General features: G+C 45.3%; 1 protein-coding gene across 3 annotated transcripts in view; it reads left to right on the top strand.

The window, feature by feature from the left end:
* LOC106607475 (protein FAM53B) overlaps nt 1-25,390 on the top strand; it is a 48,563-nt gene that overhangs the window by 21,037 nt on the left and 2,136 nt on the right. For all 3 annotated transcript variants that reach the window (XM_014204460.2, XM_045721214.1, XM_045721222.1), the window contains 3 exons: nt 7,846-8,103; nt 8,712-8,766; nt 10,726-11,579. In XM_014204460.2, coding sequence (XP_014059935.1) covers nt 8,023-8,103; nt 8,712-8,766; nt 10,726-11,579 — 990 coding nt within the window. In that variant the 5' untranslated portion in view covers nt 7,846-8,022. The remainder of the gene's footprint in view (nt 1-7,845; nt 8,104-8,711; nt 8,767-10,725; nt 11,580-25,390) is intronic.

Consider the following 25,390-nt stretch of genomic DNA (forward strand, 5'->3'; position numbering starts at 1 on the left):
CTCCACAGTAGACCTAGCCTACTAGCCACACTTTGGTTGCACATATAACACAAAACAAAGGACAGGATAACATTGTCATGGCCCAGGGGTACTCAACTCTTACCCTATGACAGGGTTCCCAACTGGCGACCCACGGGTGATTTTATTTGGCCCACAAAGTAATGAGCAAAAAATATATACATATTGATTTTAATTTTAAAATGGTTGGACTTAAAAGACTGTAAAAACACCATCAAATCAGCTCCAAGAGATTTTAATTTGGAAATCTGTTCCCACGCACAATAGAGAGATATGTGAGCGTATACAAATGTAAGCAAGGTTTGAAATTATTATGTTTTAGTCAAGTATTATATCTGTTTGGGCTTATTGCGGTCAATTTACTGTATACAGAAAGTTAGTTGATGATCCCTGCCTTACGAGGTCCGGAGCCAGCTGGTTTTCTGTTCTACCTGATAATTAATTGCAAACACCTGGTGTCCCAGGTCTTAATCCCTGATTGAAAAAAATGCAGTGGAACTGGCTTTGAGGTCCAGAGTTGAGTTTGAGGGGCCTAGAGCATTACATACAGACATTACATAGATCTATTTGTTCTTTTCTTTGACTCACCCTCTCATCAACCCCAAGTTGCAGAGTTCATTGATGCGATGAGTTTGTTTATTTCAACATAACTGATCAAAGCTGTAACACTAGACGCGCTCCGCACAAGTTTACCGTAACCACATCCAATCAGTGATGGACACTAAACACTGTGCCACAGAACCTTACAGTGCCCCATATTGTCCCCCCAGGTGCCCATTCATGTGCCTGTGCAGAATCAGCCTGAGCATGGTGCCATTACCAGTACTGCCCTTTCAAATCCTTCTCACTAATCGACCATTGAGAGCCAAGGGCCCAGACCCAACTTCTATAATGAAGAAAAATCTGGTTAGAATTACTGTTAGGTACAGTACATCCCCTATGGAATTGGATCATATTTAGCTTTTTTTTCCTTTAGGGATTTATAAATATAGTTATTATTGTCATTTAATACGATCCTTTTTGGGCCTAAACTTGAATTGGAGCCAAAGAGTCTGCCATCTGCTGCAGTATAATTCACTCAGATATTAAACGTGATTTAACAAGCATGGAACCATGGTTAAAATGTTACACGAGGCAACTGTAAGCTGAAGATGTGCCACAGAAATGTGCCAATGTAGAACTACTAGGGTTTTGAGATTCCTCAAGTTCATTAAGCGAATAAAGGAGAAAGGGGTAGCTGGTGCCTAATATGGCGACCGGATTGTGGGCGAGTGGGTATGTCGAAAGGAAAGGAGTGGGTGTGTCGAAAGCACTCTGCTATATGTTCGACGGTTTGATTTGAGCTGTTTTTTGTTTGTTTCTTACCATGCCCCTACTGTATATTGAGCTACCGTACCGTGAGAGTTTGGACTTCTGTTTTGAAGCCAGAGGATGAGTCTGAGTTGTATTTCACACTTAGTTTTGCACAAATAATTGTTACATTTCAGTTATGAAACTGACTGTTTATTTGTTAATAAAAGTACTGATGATGGGTGTAGTGTAGCTTCATGCGTTGTATGGGTGTGCCTACTGTGACAGCCACCCTGATATTGGCTACTAGGTAACTACTTTGCACACCGTTGTCAGACAGTAGTGCCTGGCAAGCGTGTGCGAAGGGCACTGTGTCCCGGTGTTGTTGCCGTTCATTCCCTCCCCTTTGAGTATTAGACCGTACTGTATGTATCAAGGTGACATCTAGATGGTTATCAATATTATTTATTTATTGTGTAGGTTGCTATCCTACTTGAAATAGGTAGGCGGCAGGTAGCCTAGCGGTTAAAAGCGTTGGGCCAGTCGCTGTGGATAAGAGCGTCAACTAAATGACTAGTGTAAATAAAATAATGGGAGGAAATATATTGCCAAGTTAGTTACCGTCGGCGACATGACCATGAGACAGTAGCCCATGAGTAGGAAGCATCTCATGTTGGCAGGCAAGTCAATACAGCACTGGTCGCCGGCTAATTGACTCGTCGTGCAGCCCAATCATCCACGCAAAACGGTCTTGAGTGGCAACCAATCTGCCCAATTAGCTGATTCACTTTCCATACTTCCACTCCTTTCGACACACCCACTCGCCCATACTCTGGTTACCATATTTGGCTATAGCTTGAAATAAATAATACTTGAAATAAAATGTGAGCATTGACCAGTAGGCCCAATGTGGCCAACATAAGTCCTCCTAAGTCCCAAGGTGTCCTAGTTCTGCATCATGTGGAATTGGATCACATGGCTCCAGAATGTAATTCTCATTGTGTTTTCCCTCTCCCATGACCCCCCGTTGCCACCTAGGCTACACACATGCTTGTACTCACACACGCACACTCCGCCACCCCCTCTAGACTCACGAGGCCCAGTCCTGCTCTGCCACCCCTGCTAGCCTCACGAGGCCCAGTCCTGCTCTGCCACCCCTGCTAGCCTCACGAGGCCCAGTCCTGCTCTGCCACCCCTGCTAGCCTCACGAGGCCCAGTCCTGCTCCGCCACCCCCTCTAGCCTCACCAGCCCAGTCCTGCTCCGGCCACCCCCTCTAGCCTCACCAGCCCAGTCCTGCTCCACCACCCCCTCTAGCCTCACGAGGCCCAGTCCTGCTCCGCCACCCCCTCTAGCCTCACCAGCCCAGTCCTGCTCCGCCACCCCCTCTAGCCTCACCAGCCCAGTCCTGCTCCACCACCCCCTCTAGCCTCACCAGCCCAGTCCTGCTCCGCCACCCCCTCTAGCCTCACGAGGCCCAGTCCTGCTCTGCCACCCCTGCTAGCCTCACGAGGCCCAGTCCTGCTCCGCCACCCCCTCTAACATCAAGAGGCTCAGTCCTGGTCCACTGACTCCCAGGGATACATGGAGATAATGGGAATCATATGCCGGCAGTGGGCTGGGCTGGCCCACATTAAACATTAGGAGGCTACATGCCGTTATGGGGCCAGAGAGGAGAGCAGAGCCATTGGTCTCTTTGGCCCCTGTGGGTGGAGGACAGCCGCAGGGACCGGTGAAGCCCTCCTTATGTCACCTCCTTTGTTTCCCCACAGTTGGCAAGCACATTACCCCTTTCTTTGTCATGTAGTATATCAATGCAATCTCACCGTCCAGTACTTTCTATCCTCTCCAACTGGTCCCATCCTTTTTAAAATCATCAACCCTTTACATTTCTCTACCATATCTTATGGAGAACCCAGAGTGGTCATGGGGTTAGCTGAGGAGCGCTGAAGGCTGTGGTAGCTGTGTCTGTTGGCCCACAGTAGAATCTGAAAGTAGCCAGTAGGCTGTTGATTGGAGGAACAGGCCAGGCCCTCTCTAATCAGCTTTTTTACAGCGTGTGGTCGGGACAACCCCAAGGTCACTGCAGTGATTGCTATTCCTCATACAGCCTAGCTCTGTCTGTCTGTGGGATTCAACTATATTGTTTTGGATTAGCTCCCTAGTGTTGCGAGTTAAACATTTTGTAGAGGAGGACTCAGTACATGCTACAGAGTGAGCCTGTGGTGTCCAAGCCCAGTGTGCTGTATGTGTTTAGGCCCGTCTCTCTCAGGGCCCTGCTGCCTGCCAAACAGACACACACAAGGAGCAATCCTGCTGTCCTCCTCACCCTGCGCCTGGGGACACACTGTTGTGGTTTGATCAAGGTCATCCTTGGCGTGCTCACACGTGTGCCCATGTCAAATCAAATCAAACTTTATTTGTCACATGCGCCGAATACAACAAGTGTAAACCTTACCGTGAAATGCTTACTTACAAGCCCTTAAACCAACAGTGCTGTTCAAGAAGAGTTAAGAAAATATTTACCAAATAAACTAAAGTCAAAAATAAAATATAAAAAGTAACACAGTAACATAACAATAACGAGGCTATATACAGGGGGTACCGGTACTGAGTCAGTGTGCGGGTGTGCAGGTTAGTTGAGGTAATTTGTACATGTAGGTAGGGATGAAGTGACAATGCATAGATAAATCTTCTTAGGGATAGGGGGCAGTATTTTCACGTCCAAATGAAAAGCGTGCCCAAAGTAAACTGCCTGTTACTCAGGCCCAGAAGCTAGGATATGCATATAATTGGCATATTTGGATTGGAAATACTCTACAGTTTCTAAAACTGTTAAAATAATGTCTGTGAGTATAAGAGAACTGATTTGGGAGGCGAAACCCCGAGGACAAACCATCCAGGGGAAAGAAAAATTGAGGTCACTGTGTTTTCCTTTGATTTTCTATGGGAAGCTCTATTTAATAGGAACCTGGTTGCAGTTCCTATGGCTTCCATTAGATGTCAACAGTCTTTAGAAATTGGTTGATGGTAGGGCTGTTCATTGTGAGTGTCAAGCCAAGTGGACTCTTCTGTTTGGTACGCGTGAACTGGAACGCTCTTCACGTTGTATTTATCTGGTGTCGAACACAGTATATTCCGTCTTACATTTTATCGATTATAAGGTTGGATTAGGAACGTTGTTTGAAATGTTTGGACCAAGTTTACAGGTAACTTATTAGATACTTTGTAGGCATGTTGGGCGAGTTGGAACCGGTGTATTTCTGAATCAAATGTGCCAAATAAATGGACAGTTTTGGGACATAAAGAAGGACATTATCGAACAAAAGGACCATTTGTGATGTTTCTGGGACATTTTGGAGTGCCAACAGAAGAAGATCTTCAAAAGTAAGCCATTAATTATATTGCTATTTCTACTTTTGTCACGCACCTGCCTGGTTGAAATCTGATTTTCATGTGATTGTATGCGGGGCGCTGTCCTCAGATAATCGCATGGTCTGCTTTCGCCGTAAAGCCTTTTTGAAATCTGACACAGTTGCTGGATTAACAAGAAGGTAAGCTTTATTTTGATGTATAACACTTGTATGTTTTTTATGAATTTTTATTATGAGTATTTCTGTTTTTGAATTTGGCGCGCTGCAATTTCACTGGATGTTGTCAAATCAATCCCGTTAACGGGATTCGAGCGTGAAGCGATCACTAAGAAGATAATAAACAGCGAGTAGCAGCAGTGTACAAAACAAATGGGGGGGGGGTCAGTCAATGTAATAGTCTGGTGGCCATTTGATTAATTGTTCAGCAGTCATGGCTTGGGGGTAGAAGCTGTTAAGGGGTCTTTTGATCCTAGACTTGGCGCTCCAGTACCGCTTGCCGTGCGGTAGCAGAGAAAACAGTCTATGAATTGAGTCACTGGATTCTTTTGCAATTTTATGGGCTTTCCTCTGACACTCCCTATTATATATGTCCTGGATAGCAGGAAGCTTGGCCCGAGGGATGTACTGGGCCGTAGTCACTACCCTCTGTAGCGTCTTACGGTCAGATGCCGAGCAGTTGCCATACCAGGTGGTGATGCAACCGGTCAGGATGCTCTCAATGTTGCAGCTGAATAACTTTTTGAGGATCTGGGGACCCATGCCAAATCTTTTCAGTCTCCTGAGGGGGAAAAGGTTTTGTCGTGCCCTCTTCACGACTGTCTTGGTGTGTTTGGACCATGATAGTTTGTTGGTGATGTGGACACCAAGGAACTTAACTCTCGACCCGCTCCACTACAGCCCCGGTGATGTTAATGGGGGCCTGTTCGGCCCGCTTTCTCCTGTAGTCCACGATCAGCTCCTTTGTCTTGCTCACATTGAAGGAGAGGTTGTTGTTCTGGCACCACACTGCCAGTTCTCTGACCTCCTCCCTATAGGCTGTCTCATCATTGTTGGTGATCAGGCCTACCACTGTTGTGTCGTCAGCAAACTTAATGATGGTGTTGGAGTTGTGTTTGGCCACGCAGTCGTGGGTAAACAGGGAGTACCAAGTACACACCCCTGAGGGCCCCAGTGTTCAGGATCCGCGTGGCAGATGTGTTGTTGCCTACTCTTACCACCTAGGGGCGGCCCGCCAGGAAGTCCAGGATCCAGTTGCAGAGGGAGGTGTTTAGTCCCAGGGTCCTTAGCTTAGTGATGAGCTTGTGGGCACTATGGTGTTGAACGCTGACCTATAGTCAATGAACAGCATTCTCACATAGGTGTTCCTTTTGTCCAGGTGGGAAAGGGCAGTATGGTGTGCAATTGAGATTGCGTCATCTGTGGAATTGTTGGGGCGGTATGTGAATTGGAGTGGGTCTAGGGTATCCAGGAGGATGGTGTTGATGTGAGCCATTACCAGCCTTTCAAAGCACTTCATGGCTACCGACGTGAGTGCTACGGGGCGGTAATAATTTAGGCAGGTTACCTTCGCTTCCTTGGGCACAGGGACTATGGTGTTCTGCTTGAAACATGTAGGTATTACAGACTCGGTCAGGGAGAGGTTGAAAATGTCAGTGAAGACACTTGCCAGTTGGTCCGTGCATGCTTTGAGTACACGTCCTGGTAATCCATCTGGCCCCGCGGCTTTGTGAATGTTAACCTTTAAAGGTCTTGCTCACATCGGCTACCGAGAGCGTTATCACGCAGTCTCGTGCATGCTTCAGTGTTGTTTGTGTCGAAGCGAGCATAAAAGGCATTTAGCTCGTCTGGTAGGCTTGCTTCACTGGGTGTCTCGCGTCTGGGTTTCCCTTTGTAGTCCGTAATACTTTTCACGCCCTGCCACATCCGACGAGCATCAGAGCCAATGTAGTAGGATTCAATCTTAATCCTGTATTGACGCTTTACTTGTTTGATGGTTCGTCTGAGGGCATAGAGGGATTTCTTATAAGCGTCTGGATTAGTGTCCCACTCCAGCTCTAGCCTTTAGCTCGATGCGGATGTTGCCTGTAATCCATGGCTTCTGGTTAGGATATGTACGTACGGTCACTGTGGGGATGAGGTTGTCGATGCACTTATTGATGAAGCCGTTGACTGAGGTGGTGTACTCCTCAATGCCATTGGATGAATCCCGGAACATATTCCAGTCTATGCTAGCAAAACAGTCTTGTAGCGTAGCATCCGCGTCATCTGACCACCTCCATATTGAGGTGGTACTTCCGTCACTGGTACTTCCTGCTTTCGTTTTTGCTTCTAAGCAGGAATCAGGAGGTTAGAATTATGGTCAGATTTGCCAAATGGAGGGCGGGGGAGAGCTTTGTATGCATCTCTGTGTGTGGAGTAAAAGTGGTCTAAAGTTTTTTTGCCTCTGGTTGCACATGTGACATGTTAGTTAAAATGTGGTAAAACTGATTTAAGTTTGCCTGCATTAAAGTCCCCGGCCACTAGGAGCGCGCTTCTGGATGAGCATTTTAATGTTTGCTTATGGCCTTATAGACTTAGTTGAGTGCGGTCTTAGTGCCAGCTTCGGTCTGTGTTGGTAAATAGACAGCTACGAATAATGTAGATGAGAACTCTCTTTGTAGATAGTGTGGTCTAGAGCTTATCTCAAGGTACTCTACCTCAGGTGAGCAATACCTCGCAGAACTTAAAAATCATGTGCGAGCAAGGAGGCCTACAAACCTGACTCAGTTACACCAGCTCTGTCAGGAGGAATGGGCCAAAATTCACCCAACTTATTGTGGGAAGCTTGTGGAAGGCTACCGAAAATGTTTGACCCAAGTTAAACAATTTAAAAGCAATGCTACCAAATACTAATTGAGTGTATGTCAACTTCTGACCCACTGGGAATGTGATGAAAGAAATAAAAGCTGAAATAAATCATTCTCTGTACTATTATTCTGACATTTCACATTCTTAAAATCAAGTGGTGATCCTAACTGACCTAAGACAGGGAATTTTTACTAGGATTAAATGTCAGGAATTGTGAAAAACTGAGTTTAAATGTATTTGGCTAAGGTGTATGTAAACTTCCGACTTCAACTGTATATGTGTGTGTGTGCTCACCACATCTCTCTGTCTGTTGCACAGGGATGGCTGAAGAGTGAGAGACGCTCCCCTACCACCCGAGGACACTCTGCCGATGGAAGGTGGTCATCTGCCCATCCAACCTGCCCAAAAGACTGTCTCCCCTCCGCCCTCAACTAAGATGGCTTCCCCCGGCCTTCTCCTGCACTGGAATGGACTGGAGCAGAGCTGCGCCCTACCATGGTGATCATATTCTCAAAAACACTGGAAAAGAAGAAGGGTGTCGATGATGTAAGGTCCAAAGACACTGAATTGCTGCTGGTGAGTAAAACTCTGCTAGACCTATAACTAAAGCACTGTAACAAGTACCTTACAGGTGCCTCTCTCTCAACTGACCTTGGAAACATGAGACTTGGGCTCTCTGTTGGCTTCTCTACAATACAGCCTATTGTAGTTTTTGGCAGGGTGCTCACCATCAAGGTCTTGAATTCATTTATATGGCCTCTAGGTTGGCCCTTCTAAATAAATGGTATATTATTCTACCTCAGCAGTCAATGACATAGAAGGGCTGCTTTTCAAATCAAGCAATTTGGGTGAGTAGTTGTACCTCTTTATAGCCCCCAGTGTGTACTGTAAGGTGTCTAGCAGTGCTGTCATAACACTGTGTTGTTGTGACGATGAACCTAAGTTGTCTCCCAGCAATGTTAATGACTCTATCCCTTTGCCCTATTTCTCTATGAGCTTGCCTGCACCACCCTGTTTGTTCTCCTTTCTGAATTGTTCTGTACGTTCTAGGACAAACAGGGATTGTGTGTTTGTGTGTGTGTGATGCTTGGAGAGTTATGTACGGACATGTTTAGAGTCTGATAAATGAGCCTAGTCTAAGCCATGTCCTCTTTGTCTGTTTCCCTCCATCTGTCCATCAACAGCGGAAGCGCGGCACCATGAGCAGAGGGACTACCCTCTTCTCCTGTGGCACTGTGGGTGAGTGCATCCATCCCTCAGACCATGGCCTTTGCTCTGTTATCCTCACCATTAAGTTTCTTACCGTCTTGTATCAGGCTTTATCTTCATTTTCTTTGTGTTGTTCACCAGCTTTATGTCTTGTTATAAGCTCCCCTCCCCTTTAACTATTTCTACTGATCCCCTTCTGTCACTCTCTTTCTGTCTCACTTCTCTCTTTTACCATCTGTCTCTCGTCTCCCTCTCATGCCCACTGTGCACCTGCCTTCACACAGAGCTGTGCACTGCACTCATTGGACTTAAAAGTAATTGAGTGTTGTGTTGCCTTTGTCAATGATTTCCTTGGCTCAGCGACTATCACACTCCTTACTCCCCCCCTCCCCCCGTCATCTGTCCCATGTACCGGAGAGAGGGGAAACCAAAGGGATACACATTGCATATGTCCTACAACTACTGTATCTGTTGTTACAGCTGACATAAGACATTGTATGCTATTATATGGCTTTTGCTGGGACTGCAGTCCTTTGCTGAACACATTTTTCACTGGGCGAGGTTATTACTTTTAGATGCTTTCTCCTATTGTCATTTTGTATTCTTGACATTCTTGTCAGGTCATGTCGTAGCCCCCGTCCATTGTTCTTTGGGACTGAAACAAAGACTTCTGCCCACCAAAGAGAGGGCAAAAATGGAGAGAAGCATTTGAAGGAATGGATTTGGACAGAGATGAGCCCCTGGTTGCCAATTGGGAATCAATAGAGATCTGTGCTAGCTTTGAGATCAGTAGCGGCTACGTTAGCCAGAACCAGTGTGGTGTTTTGCCCACTGGACTGTCATATTCTTCCTTTGTGCCTGTGATGAATAATGTTGGCATATTAATTTGTCATGTTCTGTCTGAATTTAAACCAATCAAGTCAGGCTGCATTTCTGTCATTGTTGGAGGAAGCCACCCACCCGGACTAAGACATATTCCCCAGTCAGTGGACTTTTGGAAATTCTCCTTCAGTCTAAACTTAAGTCAGTGTTTGTTATGTGACTGATACTGTTGTTGGCCAAACACCACCGTGCCACTGTTGGTCTTAGGCCTCCTCGTGCCAAGTTTTGTTAACTAAGCGTTCTGTGACAACTGTAGTGCTATATAAAAAATGTGATTAATTAATGACGTATGTTGTCATTTGACATTTACATGTCTAGTAGAGGCTGCCAGGTTGCTTGTAGAATCTTGTAATACCAATAAGCTCAGACTATTTCCCTGCCAGCCATAATGCAACTGTTGATCTACCCAACTCAGGAGCTAGCAGCTCTGTTTCAGATAATGTACTGTCAAGCAGTGCAGCTTGGGTTGAACCAATCCCCTGTCTATAGCTAGCTGTTTTTTACTATCCTGTCTTAAACCACCATTACTGAGAATCTAGACCTTGAGTAATGTGCTCCATCTCTCTCTATTAGAGTTCCTACAGATGTGGTGATACTCACCAGGATACACTTTACTGTCTTACTAACCAAGAGCTGCTACTGCTTACTGTCTATTGTTTTCTGAAGTGTGCGTGTGCATGCACGTGTGATTATTTACTGGGTTGATCATCCTAAAGTGAAGCCCAACTCGCATACGTGAAGAAGATGCACACTGCACATTGAACCTCACCCTGGAAGCTTAGCCCTGCTTTCCCTGTCGTTTATTGTTTTACTTAAAGCTGCACTTTATCTTGACATAGCCTCTGTAGAGGAGATAAAGTGGGATTTCCAAAACTCCATGAGATGGCAAATAGGAGCTTATGTTGCCAGAGGGGGAGAAGTAATATAGGAGGACCATTATGAGGTTTTTGATAGTAATGATTTCAAATTAGGCCCCTGACACAAGCTTCCCATCTGTTATGTCCTGCTTTATATACCCACTTGAAAATTACATGTCAAATTAGATGATATATAAAGTATAAAACAACGTGTGTGTTCATGTATTTATTGTGTGTCCTTGTGTTCCAGAGGCAGACAGGTGGCTAGACCTGCGCAGAGGCTGTGCCATCCAGCCAGGGATTCCCTGCCAGTCCGGCGCCAGTCTGGAGAGCCTGTGGGACGTTCTGCCCGAGGAGTGTCAGCGGAGTAGCCGGGTCTGGAGCCGTGAGGTGGGCGCCGCCACCGCCATCACCAGCCTCATCCAAGACCTCAACCTGGGCGATGCCAAGCTGGCAGCCACCCAGTCCCTGGCCCTCGCCACCTCCACCTCAGCCGCCACGGCGCCCCCTAGCAAGCGCCAGTGCCGCTCACTCTCAATGTCCTTCTCCGAAGAGTTTGGGAGCTGCAGGTCGTCATGGAGACCTCAGGGGTCGCGAGTGTGGACGGCGGTGGAGAAGAGGAGGTGCCACAGCGGGGGGAGTGTGCAGCGCTGCTCTGGAGGAAGTGGAATAGGAGGTGGTGGAAGTTTTTCAGGGGTTCATTTTCCTGCCATGCAGCGGAGCTCCAGTTTCAGCCTGCCATCCCGCTCCAACAACCCCACAGAAGGCACCCTGGAGCTTCCTTGCTTCAACCAGCACCTGCCCCTTCACCCCCTGTTCACTGCCTCCCCTACCTCCCCCTCCTACCACCACTCCCTCAAGCCCCTCTCCTTGTCCCATGAGCAGATCAGCCTGCCAGACCACCACAGAGAGGGGGCCAGCTCACCGGACTGCAACCCACAGCTGGGGAGACGTGCTAGGCAGACAGCAGGGGGGACTGGGGGGCTGTCGCGGAGCAAGTCCCAGCCCTGCGTCTTGAACGATAAGAAGATCGGTATGAAGCGCAGGAGACCAGAGGATGCTCAGGAACCACGGCCCTCCCTGGACCTTGCAAAGATGACCCAGGTTAGTAACCGTGGACACACACACCCCTCAATAGTCTGCCGAGAGTGTCTGGCAATGCCAAATTACTGAAAGGCAACTTTAGATCAAAACATATTAGTGGAATCTGATTTTCCCACCTCGCCAACAGCCAGTGAAATTGCAGGGCGCCAAATTCAAACCACAGAAATCTCATAATTAAAATTCCTCAAACATACAAGTATTATACACCATTTTAAAGATAAACTTCTTGTTAATCCAGCCACAGTGTCTGATTTCAAAAAGGCTTTACTGCGAAAGCACACCATGCGATTATGTTAGGTCAGCGCCTAGCCACAGAAAACCATACAGCCATTTTCCAACCAAGGAGAGGTGTCACAAATGTCAGAAATAGCGCTAATCGGTATTTTCTCATCTTGATTAAGAATAGATCAAATGAAGATCTTACGAAGGACATGTATCACACCACACAAGTTGACAAACATGAAACAAAGCCTTTCACACTTGTTGGGATGGCTGTGGTGAGGTCGGTACACTAATGCATCTGTTCTGCAAATGTCCAGCTGTCAAAAGATTGGACTGAGTTAGTTGATATGTTGTCTGAAATCTTGAATGTATGTATCCCATTGTTTCCTGTAGTGTACCTACTAGGGAGTAGGGTAATATCCAACCTAGAACCCTGCTATGCATCATTGCTCTGGACCAACTATCAGTCAAACGGACAATACTTAGGAATTGGAAAGTGTGTAAACCTCAGTGTTTCAGCATGGACACTTGGTTAAAGGACTTCTTGGATTATGGAACGAGCAGCCTGATGACAATGGACTAGATGGTCTCTGGGACACTATCAGAACACATGTAAACCATAGAACAGGGGTATTCAACTCTTACCCTACGAGGTCCGGAGCCTACTGGTTTTCTGTTCTACCTGATAATTAATTGCACCTACCTGGTGTCCCAGGTTTAAATCAGTCCCTGATTAGATGGGAACAATGAAAAAACGCAGTGGAACTGGCTCCAAGGTCCAGAGATGAGTTTGAAGGCCATAGAACATAACCTAAATAAATCAAGTTGTAGACGGCATGTGTGCTGGTCCTGATGATTGTGCGTGCGTTTGCTTCCATGCCCGCCCGGGTGTCCAATGGGGCTTGGTTCTTCCCGTGCTTGGAAAATCCCTTTGGGCAGGGGGCAGGGGCATCACCCTGCCGGCGGTTCGGAGCGGGCGGGGGTGATGCACCCACTGATGAGAGCAGCTGTTTGTATTAAGACACCTTAACTCAATTGTTTTGTGTACTGTAAAAAAAATATAGCTCAACTTTCATCCAAGTCTTTAAACTCCTTAATACCTTTTAATAACCTGAATACATAAGGTTAGATCAGGCCAACAAAATTACCAACAAAGAAATACTTCTGTTCAGAGATGGGGAATGTTCAAGAGCTCTTCAAACATAATTTGGCTTCTTTCTTTGTGTCTGATCTGGGGGATTAAATCAGGCTGTATTAAGTTTTTCTGGGTCGATGGTTTGTAGTGTGGAGGGTAAATGTTTACAAGTCTCCCCTTTGGGAAATGGCGTTAACTAAGGAGCATTGCTTGTGTTCGGTCATGCTTCGCACTGCCATGCTCTAACACACTTGGCTCTGGTTATCATTTCATTGACTCTGTTGGGTAAACACACAATGCAAATGTTGAACCCGCACAGTCCATTTCCCTCTTCCTCCCTCCCTCCTTCACTCTATCCCTCCCTCCAGTGGTTGACTGTGGGGGAGGGAGATTTGATGAATGATCAGGCTATTTAGTCACACAGGTTTTTATTTTTAGCTGGATCACATTATGTCTGGCCTGGAGGAGGCTTGTTTGTGCTTGTGGAACGCCAGAGGAAGTTGTGGAACTGCTCTGAGATTACTACTTGATGGCTTCATGTAGAATGGATGGATAGGATCATGGATACAGTCTAATTTTGCACATGAATCAGATGTTGAATGCAGCCGATAATGTTGATACAGCACTATATGCAGTCCCACTCTTAACTTTCCTACAGTGACACCACACTTGCCTGGCTCACTTAGCTCTATCCCTCTGACGAAGGCGTCTCCCTTGAGAATGTGCTGAGATAGCACAGTTTGGAATTAAATCCAGCACATATAGGGCTCCTCCAGGACTAGCACAGTGTAAACACTGATGTAGCTAGCTGATATCACTACTTTGTGCCTCTACTTCCTCCTCAACCCTGCCAGGGTTGGATCAACAAGTGTTCAGTAATGGAGCCTAGCATGTTTCCTGTGTCCATGCCAGCCACTAAAACCAAGGGCATTTTCGTTATCCGCACCAGTTACCTCCGCTCTCTGGAATGCCCAATGGCTCACAGGCTATTATTTTCGCATGGATAGCACCAATAATGAATGGAGGCTAGTTTTTTAAAATTATTTCGTTTTTGTTTGTGGTTGGGATTTCTCAACTGCGCTTTAGCATTGTGTGAGGAGGACTGATGGGATCGGGTGGTGCGGATTTGATCAGTAGTTTCAGCCACCACACACGCATGAAACCAGATATGCACTTACCAATTTACTCTCTCACAGCACAGAATACTGTAGGTCACGAAAGCACACTGACACATACACACACATTGTCACAGATGCACACACCCAAACTCAGTCACTCTTGATCAAACTCAGTCATGTTGAGTATAGTATGGCTTAGGTAAGGTATTGAGTCTGACTCAGTACTATAAACTTGGCTGCAATAGTGATACACAAGCAGAAACAGTCTGTATATAGCACTGCAAATGTACGGTAGCTCTATATAACCGTACTGTATGTATGAAACTATGAATATGGTTGTTCTATTTGTACTGATTATTGCTTTGGAACTTCTGTAATGCCGGCTTAGGGGTGAGGGGTTTGCCAGACGCAAAAGGGTGCGCTTCCTGTGTACTAACAAAAGCACAAACAGGAAGTACCCGTGACGCACTCCATAGGGAAATGGTCCTCCGAATTGAAGGCTATGTTACAGGACTGTTTTGCTAGCGCTGACTGGAATGATTCGGGACTCCGCCGATAGCATCGACGAGCTAACCACCTCCGCCTTGGGCTTCATCAGGAAATGCATCCCCAATGTTGTCCCCACACCCGCTTCCCCAATCAAAAGTCCTGGATTAACACAGAGGTACGCTCTAAACTAAAGGACAGGGCAACCACACACAGGGCTATCTCAGCCAACACAAAGGCTACGGCTGAGGAAACGAATGGTATTTCATGGTGCATTCTCAGAGCATGCACTGACCAGGTGGCAGGCATCTTCACATCATTTTCAACCTCTCTGTAATCCCCACGTCTCAAGCTGACCACCATCATTCACATTCCCAAGAACTGTAAGGCTACCTGCCACAATGACTACTGCCCTCTAAAGTGATGGCATACATGACCTCCATCATTCCAGACACCTTAGACCAACTCCAATTTGCATTCCGCCCCAACAGATCTACAGACAATTGCACTCCACACTGCCCTCTCCCACCTGGACAAGAGGAATATCTATGTGAGAATGCTGATAATCGATTACTGCTCAGCATTCAACACCATAGTGCCCTCCAAGCTCCTCACCAAACTCGGGACCCTGGGACTGAACACCTCCCTCTGCAACTGGATCCTGGACTTCTTGATGGGCCGACCCTAGGTGGATAAAGTAGGCGACAACACCTCCGCCATGCTGACCCTCAACACGGGGCCCCCCACACACAACTCCAACTCCATCATCATGTTTGCTGACTACACGAAGGTGGTAGGCCTGAACACCAACAGCGATGAGACCGCCTACAGGGAGGAGGTCCGAGAACTGGTAGTGTGGTGCCAGGACAACCACCTCTTCCTCAACTTCAGCAAGACCAAGGAGCTGATCGTGGACTACAGAAAACAGGGGGGATGCACACCCCTGTCCACATCGACAGGGCCGCAGTGGAGAGGGTCAAGAGCTTCAAGTTCCTCGGTGTACACATCACTGATGACTTAACATGGTCCTTTCACACCAGAACAGTCTTGAAGAAGGCACGGAATCGCCTCTTCTCCCTTAGGAGGCTGAAACAATTTGGCATGGCCCCTCAGATCCTCAGGAACTTTTACAGCTGCCCCATTGAGAGCATACTGACTGGTTGTATCAATTTCTGGTATGGCAACTGCACCACTCGGAACTGGAAGTCCATACAGCGGGCAGTGGGGACGGCCCAGCACATCACTTGGGGTGAGCTCCCAGCCATTCAGGACGAACATGCCAGGCGGTATCTGAGAAAGGCCAGAAAAATTGCCAAAGACTCCAGCCACCCGAGACATGGACTGTTTTTCATGCTCCCGGTCTGCGGTTGTGAGGCCGGTTGGACGTACTGCCAAATATTCTAAAACAACATGGAGGTGGCTTATGATAGAGAAATTAACATTAAATTCTCAGGCGACATCTCTGGGAGACATGCCTGCAGTCAGCATGCCAATTGCAATCTCCCTCAAAACTTGAGACATTTGTGGCATTGTGTTGTGTGACAAAACTGCACATGTTAGAGTGGCCTTTTATTGTCACAAGCACAAGTTACACCTGTGTAATGATCATACTGTTTAATCAGCTTCTTGATATGCCACACTGTCAGGTGGATGGATTATATTGGCAAAGGAGAAATGCTCACTGACAGGGATGCAAACAAATTTGTGCACACAATTTTAGAGAAGCTTTTTGTGCAAATGGAAGATTTCTGGAATGTTTTATTTCAGCTCATGAAACATGGGGCCAACACATTACATTTTGTGTTTATATTTTAGTTCAGTGTATATATCACCATTAGTATCTCCTACTACCAGTCACTTTATGTGTAAAACCACTCCAATACCCCTGCACATTGAATAAGGTACTGGCACTGATGTGTATATACTTCATTCTTGTGTTTCTTTAACTCACATTGTAGTTCTTGTGGTTTTAAATGTTTTTAATTATATTATCTATGGTATTATTAAAATTGCATTGTTGGGAAAGAGCTCTCAAGGTAATAATTTCACTGTACTGTTTTACACCTATTGTGCACGTGCTGAATAAACTTTTAAACTTTGGTCTTCGGATGAGGACAGATGAGGAGTATTAGCTGCTGGTTGGAAAAGGAAATGTGAATGTGGAAATTTGAGGCTGGTTACAACCTGTCTTCTGCCTGGCATCTAGAGAGAATTACTAGAAAGGAGGGAATGTTGGGAACAGATGAGGTTTTACGAATTGTTGGTGGAATTCTGTCCTCTCTAATCTAAGTAGGATTGGTGGGGGAATCATTTTATTTTCTGTTAATTGAGATGTTAGTTTGCCATTTCACTCTGTTCATGTTTATTGACATTTGACTTGTTAGTGTGGAGAGCAAATCCGATTGACTTTAACGAGCATAATTGCATGAGGATGTGATTTCCCAATTCTCTGAGGCTGTTTTTACATGTGAAATTGATTCAAAAGGCAAAATCCATCTTCAATCACAATGGGTGTGTATGCATATGTCCTGAAGGTGAGAATTAGATGTGAGTTAGGCCTCACCTTAGGATAATTAACCCAGTGAATAACCACACACACACACACACACACACGACTCTGTAGAGAAACTAGGTGTGAGGTGTCAGGACTATTGCGTAATAGCCTAGGTCTCCCATGGATTGCTTCGCACAGTGAAAAAGCTGAAATTCACTACTTTCATTCATCTGCTTCATTCATCTGCTTCATATTTAGCATCACATTGAAGTGTTTTACCATTTCCTTTTCAGCACAACCAGTGCTACAAGTAAAAAACAATTTGACATAAACAGCTGCCTTTATGAGTTTTATTGACAAATGTCAATAAACAAATATGGTCCGCCAAGCAAAAACCCGATAAAAAAATGATTTGTAAAAATACTGTAAGTACAGAAATTGTTTGCTGATGTAAAAAAAAGGGCTTTGTAAATACATTTGATTTGGTTTGCTAAGTGGGAAATGAATATCCAACTAGTCAGTGACAATTGTGTGTAGTTTAGCGTTTGTGACAGCAACTATGTGAGTTTATTACAGTATCATAGACACTATGTCCTGGGGCTTCCTATAATATTCTATGTAAAATAACTTCTTACCTTCTAACGACTCTTGTGTGGCTTGTGAGAGTGCAAACAGCAGTTCCGACTGTTTACATAAGACAAAGCATTGCACTTTTTTTTTACTTGCGAAATACTGTACCAAACACCTCAGATGTAAAATTGTGCAACTAAAACATCCTCGGCAAAAACGTCAAAATTAATTACCGATTTCTTGAGTTATCTTAGATTTGTTCTGAGGATTTTGAGGAACTGAAATGGGCTTCAGTGTCTCATGGGGGACAAGCATAATTGACCAAAAACTGAATCAGTCAGGAAACAAACCTCCAAGACTGAAATCAAATTGTTCTAATGAGCAACAGAAAAACATACGTGCCAATCGGTGTGTTCAGTGGCTCTTTAAATGTGTGGTGGTATTTAGCCTAGTGGATAAGAGCGCTGGACCAGTAACCAAAAGGTTGTTCGTTCAAATCCCCAAGCTGACTAGGTGAAAAATCTATGTCCCCTTGAGCAAGGCACTTAATCCTAATTTCTCCTGTAAGTCGCTGTGGATAAGAGCATCTACTAAAAATGGAACAAGGTGTTGCTGTAGGTTCCATGTAGGCCTAGCAGTGCTCCTGTGGCCTATGCCAAGACTACATCTAAAGGAACAATAGTGTTTGGCTACAGTGAGAATAAAAGGTTTCTGTTATTCAGCAAGTGTGTATGGTGTTAAAAACCACTCCCCTGTAATTCCCCACATAGTGTATATTGTGGTTGTGAACTATGTGTCTATCATTTCATCCATTCTCCCTGTAGTCATTTACAAGCTGAATTTAGGGCTCTAACTATATTGAGCTCCAAAAGTATTGGGACAGGACACATTGTTTGTTGTACCGGCCTTTGGATTTGAAATTATACAATGATTATGATGTTAAAATGAAGACTGTCAGCTTTAATTTGAGGGTATTTTTCTTCCATATCGGGTGAAATGGCGCCGGAAGAAATGGCAGCAGTTTTACAGGCGCCCAACCAAGTGTGCTATTATGCTTCTTTTTCTCGGGTTTTGTAACTTATTTTGTACATAATGTTTCTGCAACCGTATCTTACGGCAAAAATAGCTTCTGGATATCAGGACAGCAATCGCTCACCTCGGATTAGATGAAGATTGTTTTCTTCAACAAGCAGGACGCACACGACATTCTCTGTACACCCGACAAGGCCAACATCCCAGTTATTTGCAAGAGGAGAAAAGGAGGTACAGAGGACACAGAGCGGGGTGCCTCATAAGGATCCGCAGAAGGCGAGTTTGAAAGCTGCCATTACCGTCAATATTACTCGCCAACGTGCAAACATTGGACAATAAATTAGACAAGGTACAGTCACGAATATCCTACCAACGGGACATCAAAAACTGTAACATCCTATCTTTCACGGAATCATGGCTGAATGATGACATGGATATTCAGCTAGCGGGATATACCCTGCCCCGGCAAGATAGAACAGCACACTCCGGTAAGACGTTGGGGGGGGGGTCTGTGTATATTTGTAAACAACAGCTGGTGCACGAAATCTAAGGAAGTCTCTAGATTTTGCTCGCCTGAAGTAGAGCATCTTGTGATAAAATGCAGACCACACTATTTGCTTAGTTTTAAGCTATACTTTCCGTGGCTGTTTATTTACCACCATAGACGGATGCTGGCACTAAGACCGCACTCAGTCAGCTGTATAAGGAAATAAGCAAACAGGAAACCGCTCACCCAGAGGCGGCGCTCCTAGTGGCCAGAGACTTTAATGCAGGGAAACTTAAATCCGTTCTACCGAATTTCTATCAATATGTTAAATGTGCAACCAGAGGGGGAAAAAATCTAGATCACCTGTACTCCACACACAGAGACGCGTACAAAGCTCTCCCTCGCCCTCCGTTTGGTAAATCCGACCACAATTCTATCCTCCTGATTCCTGCTTAGAAGCAAAAATTTCAAGCAGGAAGCACCAGTGACTCGGTCTATAAAAAAGTGGTCAGGTGAAACAGATGCTGAACCACAAGGACTGTTTTGTTATCACAGACTGGAACATGTTCCGGGATTCCCCCGATGGCATTGAGGAGTACACCACATCAGTCACTGGCTTTATCAATAAGTGCATCGAGGACGTCGTCCCCACAGTGACTGTACGTACATACCCCAAACAGAAGCCATGGATTACAGGCAACATTCGCACTGAGCTAAAGGGTAGAGCTGCCACTTTCAAGGTGTGGGACTCTAATCCGGAAGCTTATAAGAAATCCTGCAATGCCCTCCGACGAACCATCAAACAGGCAAAGCGTCAATACAGGACTAAGATTCAATCCTACTACACCGGCTCCGACGCTCGTCTTATGTGGCAGGGCTTGCAAACTATTACAGACTACAAAGGGTAGCAAAGCCGCAAGCTGCTGTGACGACCCTCCCACTCTGTCTGCCTTATTCTCTCTCTTTGTTCTTGTTTCCTTATTAGGATGCCGGTGGGCGGAGTTGGGAGGGGCGTCAGCTACATGGGAAACACCTGGGCCTGGGTGTGTTCCATGATAAATAGACCTCTTCCACATTGATTGGGAAGATTCTCTCCATGCAGACACCTTTATTTGATTTCTGTTGTGGTAGTTTTGTGGCTTTTGGTTGTTTGCTTTGGCACCCTTCAACACCCTGCATTATTACATTCATGCATGCAAAACACTCACTTACACTACTGATTACACACACCATTGTTAATTGTAATTGGTTTACTTTAGTTAATAATAAATATATATTTTGGTATTCCTTGTCTCCACGTTGTCTCCCTTTTGTTACGAGCTTTGAGCCGGTTCGTAACACTGCCCAGTGACACGAGCCTACCAGACGAGCTAAATCACTTCTATGCTTGCTTCGAGGCAAGCAACACTGAGGCATGCATGAGAGCATCAGCTGTTCCGGACGACTGTGTGATCACGCTCTCTGTAGCCGACGTGAGTAAGACCTTTAAACAGGTCAACGTTCACAAGGCTGCGAGGCAAGACGGATTACCAGGACGTGTGCTCCGGGCATGTGCTGACCAACTGGCAGCTGTCTTCACTGACATTTTCAACATGTCCCTTATTGAGTCTGTAATGCCAACATGTTTCAAGCAGATCACCATAGTCCCTGTGCCCAAGAACACGAAGGCAACTTGCCTAAATGTCTACAGACACGTAGCACTCATGTCCGTATCCATGAAGTGCTTTGAAAGGCTGGTAATGGCTCACATCAACACCATTATCCCAGAAACCCTAGACCCACTTCAATTTGCATACCGCCCAAACAGATCCACAGTTGACACAATCTCTATTGCACTCCACACTGCCCTTTCCCACCTGGACAAAAGGAACACCTACGTGAGAATGCTATTCATTGACTGCAGCTCAGCTATCAACACCGTAGTACCCTCAAAGCTCATCACTAAGCTAAGGATCCTGGGACTAAACACCTCCCTCTGCAACTGGATCCTGGACTTCCTGACGGGCCGCCCCCAGGTGGTGAGGGAAGGTAGCAACACATCTGCCACACTGGAGCCCCTCAGGGGTGTGTGCTCAGTCCCCTCCTGTACTCCCGGTTCACCCATGACTGCATGGCCAGGCACGACTCCAACACCATCATTAAGTTTGCAGACGACACAACAGTGGTAGGCCTGATCACCGACAACGACGAGACAGCCTATAGGGAGGAGGTCAGAGACCTGGCTGGGTGGTGCCAGAAAGGGTGCTGCCAGAATAACAACCTACCCCTTAACATAACCAAGACTAAGGAGATGATTGTGAACTACAGGAAAAGGAGGACCGAGCACGCTCCCATTCTCATCGACGGGGCTGTAGTGGAGCAGGTCGAGAGCTTCAAGTTCCTTGGTGTCCACATCATCAACAAACTAGAATGGTCCAAACACACCAAGACAGTCATGAAGAGGGCACGACAAAGCCTATTCCCCCTCAGGAAACTAAAGATTTGGCATTGGTCTTCAGATCCTCAAAAGGTTCTACAGCTGCAATATCGAGAGCATCCTGACTGGTTGCATCACTGCCTGGTACGGCAATCCGACCACAAGGCACTACAGAGGGTAGTGCATACGGCCCAGTACATCACTGGGGCTAAGATGCCTTCCATCCAGGACCTCTACACCAGGCGGTGTCAGAGGAAGGCCCAGCCACCCCAGTCATACAGAGTTAATCAAATGGCTACCAGGACTATTTGCATTGTTTGCCGCCCCCCCCTTTTACGCTGCTGCTGCTACTCTCTGTTTATCATATATGCATAGACACTTTAACGGGTGCATGTATATAGCCTCGCTACTGTTATAGCCTCGCTACTGTATATATTGTTTTCCGTTTTGTTAGTATACCTGACGGAACTGTTGGCTGTCGTTTTGTTGTTTTTTTGTTTAAGTGTTTTCATTAAAGTAAAGTAGGAGCACTCTACACGCTGCGCATTGGTCCCCTTTATACGACCCTCGTTACAGGACAAATTCACATATGTGTATTAAAGTAGTCAGTATTTCGTCCCATATTCCTAGCACACAATGATTACTTCAAGCTTGTGACTCTACAAATTGTTGGAGGCATTTGCAGTTTGTACGAGTGTGCATACGTCTGTGGGGGCAAGAGAAATTGCAGTGTAGAGAGAGGGGTTATTTATTTCTCCCTAAATCTCCCCTGCTGGTGGAGGGCGGAGTCTCATGGATTAATATCTTGTCATTGGCCTGGGTTCAGGCTCGTGAAGTGACGGGGGCACTTCTCCCCTCCTATCCACCTCTCCATTCCTGGGATGACAGGCATGGTGAGCATAGCTGAGCTGCAGCCCCTGTGGGAATACCTAAGTGGTTGGGTTGGTGTAGTGGCGTGGCGTGGGGCCCTGCTATGGCAGCAAACTGTGACACAAACACATGCAGGTACATATGTTAGACTTGTACTAGTCTCTGTCTACCTGCCAGTAATGGGTAAAGCTCCATTCTTTCCCCTCCTGTGTCAGTGTTTGTTCAAGGAGGTCCCTCTCTCTCCCATAACACACTCCTTTTTTTTATATGGGTCTAGGAAATACGCTCTGATCAAGAGCTTTAGCTGAGTGATGTGTGTGTGTGTGTGTGTGTGTGTGTGTGTGTGTGTGTGTGTGTGTGTGTGTGTGTGTGTGTGTGTGTGTGTGTGTGTGTGTACATTGTCTTCAGAAAGTATTCATATCCTCTTGACGTATTCAACATTTTGTTTTAGCCTGAATTCAAAATAGATATTTAGTCTCACCCATCTACACCCATAATGACAAAGTGAAAACATGTTTTTAGAAATGTTTATATCAGAAATATCTCTCTTCCATACGTTTTCACACCCCTGACTCAATACATGTTAGAATCACCTTTGGCAGCGATTACAGCTGTGAGTCTTTCTTGGTAAGTCTCTAAGAGCGTTGCACACAATATTCGCACATTATTCTTTTAGAAATTCTTCCCAGCTCTGTCAAGTTGGTAGTTGATCATTGGTATACAGCCATTTTCAAGTCTTGCCATAGATTTTCAAGCTGATTTAAGTCAAAACAGTAACTAGGCCACGCAGGAACATTTAATGTCATCTTGGTAACAGTGTATTATTTGGCCTTGTATTTTAAGTTATTGTCCTGCTGAAAGGTGAATTTGATTCCCAGTGTCTGTAGGAAAGCATACTGAACCAGGTTTTCCTCTAGGATTTTGCCTGTGCGTAGCTATATTCCAGGTTCTTGTATCATTAAAAACTCCCTAGTCCTTGCCGATGATAAGCATACCCATAACATGATGCAGCCACCACCATGCTTGAAAATATGAAGAGCGATACTCAGTGAAGTGTTGTGTTGGATTTGCCCAAAACATAATGCTTTGTATTCAGGACATAAATGTAATTTCTTTGCCACGTTTGTTGCACTTTTACATTAGTGCCTTATTCTGTACAGTCCTCCTTTTCACTCTGGCATTTAGGTTAGTATTGTGGAGGAACTACAATGTTGTTGATCCATCCTCAGTGTTTTCCTATCACAGCCATCAAACTCTGTAACTGTTTTAAAGTCACCTTTGGCATCATGGTGAAATCCCTGAGCGGTTTCCTTCCTCTCCGATAATTGAGTTAGAAAGGACGGCTGTATCTTTGTAGTGACTGGGTGTATTGATACACCATCCAAAGTGTAATTAATACCTTCACCATGCTCTAAGGGATATTCAATGCCTGCTATTTGTATTTTTACCCATCTACCAATAGGTGACCTTTGCGAGGCATTGGAAAGGGACCTTACAATTATCTGTATGTGTGGGTTGCAGAAATGAGGGTGTCATTCAAAAATCATTTTAAACACTATTATTGCACACAGAGTCCATGCAATGTATTATGTGACTTGTTAAGAGAAATTGTGCTCCTGAATTTATTTAGGCTTGCCATAACAAGGGGTTGCTTTTCATTTTTCATTAATTTGTAAGTTTCTAAAAACATAATTCCACTTTGACATTATGGGGTATTGTGTGTGTGTGTAGGCCAGTGACACAAAATATCAATTTAATACATTTTCAATTCAGGCTGTAACACAACAACATGTGGAAAAAGGTGGGTGCTCTACTGCAGATTATTAAAACCCCTTTCCCCAAATCTTGGTCTTAGCCCAATATGATTTAATAGGAAGCATATTGTAGAGAATACCACCCCCCCCTCCCCTTTCTGCCTCTCCCTCATTCCCCATCTCCTCTGTGTGTTATAATTAGAAGGGGGTACTACAAGGGTTGAAGAAAGAGGGAGAGGCCCTCAAAATATATCAGGTGACCACTGAAAGCATTGGCCTTCAGTGGTCACCTGATATATTATTGGTGTACCAGAATGTGTCTAAATGTTAGCTTTGTGCATGTTTTAGCCACAGAATGTAAAGCTGACATTGCCAAAGATAGTAAACATTAAAGTTATATAAACCCAGCACTTTATATTTTTATTTGATTTCTCTCATAACGTAGTGTATTTGGGAGCCCCAAACCAAAACATGTACGTTTTGTAAAAGCATTTGGTTAAAGTCTCTACCATTCCATTGTAACAGGAAGAAGTGAATGAGGGATTTGAGGAACATTAGAGTTGTCCATCATGTGTGCCGTGGGCTATAGAAACACACTCATCTCTATTCACCTCCATGCCTTCAACATCTGCTACTGGGAGAGAGGGACGCTTCACCCTTTCACTGCTGGAATGCCTCTGCTCTGGCTCTATTGTAAGGTTGAGGGAATGAATGGCTTGTTCCTCGCCATTCGTTCATTTTTGTAGAGCGTGTCCCTATTCTGATTATCAGCTGTTGTCAAACACACATGGCTGTGAAAATACGATTCTCTTCCTCAATAGTGTGCAGTGAATTCTAATAGATGAAAAGTCGAAATGAGTATGACATCCTGGCATTTAAAGCATACACATTTTTTGAAATTGCACATTATACTATAAAACGTTATATTTTTGCATAACCAAAAAGCCTACTGTTTAGAATGCAAATATGGGTATTCAGACACTGCCAGTCTAACTAGCCCTCTCTCGCGCTTTCTCTCTCTCATGCTTTCTCTCTCTCGTTAGTAAACACACACACGCACTCTCTTAAGCATACATGTAGTTGTCACCTAAATAGCCTGAATTACACACCTTGCATGGGCACCGTGTGTTTGTCGTGCACACACGTCTCTGGTCTCTGAAAGGAGAGATCACACCTAAGTAAACCCAGAGCTGCTCCAGAGTAATCTCTCCTCTCCTGAGGCCTTGT

Source organism: Salmo salar, chromosome ssa01, assembly GCF_905237065.1.
Source record: "Salmo salar chromosome ssa01, Ssal_v3.1, whole genome shotgun sequence".
NCBI lineage: Eukaryota > Metazoa > Chordata > Actinopteri > Salmoniformes > Salmonidae > Salmo > Salmo salar.